The sequence below is a fragment of the Myotis davidii genome, unplaced genomic scaffold (genome assembly GCF_000327345.1).
Source record: "Myotis davidii unplaced genomic scaffold, ASM32734v1 scaffold803, whole genome shotgun sequence".
NCBI lineage: Eukaryota > Metazoa > Chordata > Mammalia > Chiroptera > Vespertilionidae > Myotis > Myotis davidii.
This window is the reverse complement of record NW_006295567.1, coordinates 635,347-638,006: the sequence shown is the minus strand read 5'-3', so window position 1 is coordinate 638,006 and position 2,660 is coordinate 635,347. Positions and strand designations below refer to the sequence as shown.

General features: G+C 51.4%; 1 protein-coding gene across 1 annotated transcript in view; it reads left to right on the top strand.

The window, feature by feature from the left end:
- The window catches only part of PLA2G1B (phospholipase A2 group IB), a 12,918-nt gene extending 10,644 nt beyond the window's left edge, over nt 1–2,274 (top strand). Inside the window, exon 5 of the mRNA XM_006770343.2 lies at nt 2,068–2,274. Coding sequence (XP_006770406.1) covers nt 2,068–2,192 — 125 coding nt within the window. The 3' untranslated portion in view covers nt 2,193–2,274. The remainder of the gene's footprint in view (nt 1–2,067) is intronic.
- The last annotated feature ends 386 nt before the right edge of the window (nt 2,275–2,660 follow it).

Sequence of the window (2,660 nt, the reverse complement as noted above, 5' to 3'; positions counted from 1 at the left end):
AAGTGCTCATTACTGGAAACGGAATCTGGGGAACACTAGAACCGTGGCTGGGGTGATTTAAATGAATAAATAAATGTGCTGCACTGAGAGTCACTTGAAGTCGGGATGGTAGCACAGCGTCAGGTGGAGTCACAGCGCTTAGCACACCTCACGGGCTCATTCCCTGGTTAATGAGGAGACCGTGTGGTGCAATGGTTTGCTGCGGTCTGAGAAGAAACCACGGGGCGTAGTTACCGTGTCCACCCACGTGATCCTCCGCGCCCAACCCTGTCAACCCGCCAGCCACACCCCGGGGCTGGAGGGATTTCAATGTGATTGGACACTTTGTGGGCACGTGGCTCCCCGTTCCTCTTTTCTATTGGTGACCAGGTCCCGCTTCCGGCCTACCTGCGCACCTCCCAGGCTCAGGCCCCGCCCCTCTCGGTGTCGGACCCGCGCCTACGCAGGCGCAGTGGTTGGCTGTGTGCCCTCTAGGTGGCGTCCCAGGCAGGTGAGGCCCCAGCGGGACAGAGGGGCGGGCGGAGTGTGAGAAGAGAGTCTGACCTCCCTGGGTCTCTCACCCGCTGTGCGTTCACCCTTCTCCCCCGGCCCGCCGGCTTCCCGCCAGCTTCCCGCATTGCTTTCACCCGGGGAGGCGAACGGGGGCTGGAAAGTGGGGGGCGGGAGGGAAGAATGGCGGGGAGGCGGGGCGAGTGAATTTTGGGCGGAGCCAAGGGCCTCTGAGGCGTCCCAAGTCCCCACTTCAGTGCCCACCCCCACCTTCAGGCCGTTTGTCTTTTTAAAGGTGAAGGGATTTGCAGGTGTGACCTCCAGATGCTTTTGCATTTGTTCTCTCCGTTTGGGATGCTCCCCTTTCCCCCGCCTGGTGAATGCTTATTCATTACGGACCTAGCTTGGGGACTTCTGGAAGCTTCTTGCGCCTTGTCCGTCCTCCCGTGGTGAGGGAGACCTCACTGAGAAAGACATCTGCAGAATGACCTGGAATGAGGGCGTGACCCACTGCTGGGAAGTGTTTCAAAGGACTTGGGATAAGGGTTAGGGGTCTAAGCCTACCCACAATTCATTTGTGGTTTTTAAAGGAAAGGAGCAGAAAGAAACAAAACTTTAATAAAATGATTGAAGGTAAGGTAAGCAGAGATACACAGTTAATTTATGGATAGTAGAGGTCAAATGCATTTTAAATGTTATCCGTGCTGTTTCTTTTGGTTATAAAAGTAAAGAAGACCAAAGTAATATAATTTCAGAAATATATGTCATGGAAAGTGGAAGATACCTATAATCCTACTACCTATAGATAACCAGATATATAGATATATATTCAATTTTTTAGGCTTTACTAGTTATTTTTTCCTTTAATAAAATATATTAGGCCCAGCCAGCGTGGCTCAGTGGTTGAGCCAGGAGGTCACAGTTCGATTCCTAGTCAGGGCATATGCCCGGGTTGTAGGCTCAATCCCGAGTGTGGGATGAGCAGGAGGCAACCGGTCAATGATTCTCTCTCATCATTGATGTTTCTATCTCTCTCTTTCCCGCTCCCTTCCTCTCTGAAATATATTTAAAATGAGATATATTGAAAATATTTCCACATATAGACATAATTATTTTAAATGTCTGTATAATATTCTATTATTTTTAAAATATGAGCTTTAAAGTAGAGAAATGGCTTCGTAAACTTCACTAAGTTGAAATTTAAAACACTTTGCGGCCTTAAGTGCATGCTTCAGTGTTCTCCATATGTTGCCTATGTTGTCAGGGGTCTGTAGCTATATGGGGGCAAAATAGACAAGACTTTCCCAAAGGCAGCGCTCACACCTAGGATCGCCAGAGAAACGCCGGTTGCCCAGTTAAATTTGACTCTGACATAGACAACAAACAATTTTTCAGTCTACGACCCAATCCTTGCATTCATTGTTTATGTGAAACTCTGGCATCTTCATTGCTTAACCTGTCAGCCTTACATGTGCACCAGTGCAATGACCGCTGAATTATTCCGGTTCTTTTTTCCTGCCCCTGGGTGGTGGACAGCAGGTCCACTGGGCTCAGGCCTCTCCTCTCGCTCTTTTCCAGGCAAAAACAAGCCCTGCCAGGCCTTCATCTGCGAGTGCGACCGCAATGCGGCCATCTGCTTCTCCAAGGCCCCTTACAACAAGGAGCACAAGAACCTGAACACCAAGAAGTTCTGCCGGGACTGAGCGGCGCCCCGGTACCGCCTGGTCCCTGTGGCTGTCGCCTTCCACTGCGCCCGCCCTCCAGTAAAGCACTTTGTTGAAAGGCCTCGCGTTTGGAGATTGTTTTATTCTCTGTCTGCTGAGCACGCCTGGGCCTCTGCCTGGTCCTTCGTGAGGTCATTCTTCCAGCCCTGGAAGTTAAATCCCTCGGGTATTTCCAGGAAGTGAGCACCATGACACCTGAGTAATGACGGGCACCCCTGATGGTCACTCTGGGTTGATGTAGGGGAGGGTGATGTAGGGGCGTCCCAAGTCCCACGTGTGTCTCACCTTCCCTGGGACGCCCTGGGGGTGTTGACACTGTTCGTTAAGGCTCCTTCCCTCAGCTGCCGCTCAGGAGGAGAGGCCGCTAGCCCAGGGCTCTGCAAAGTAAGTAGCAAAGATGGGGCGTGAACCCAGCGAGTCCAGGAGAACACACACACTTCACCACCC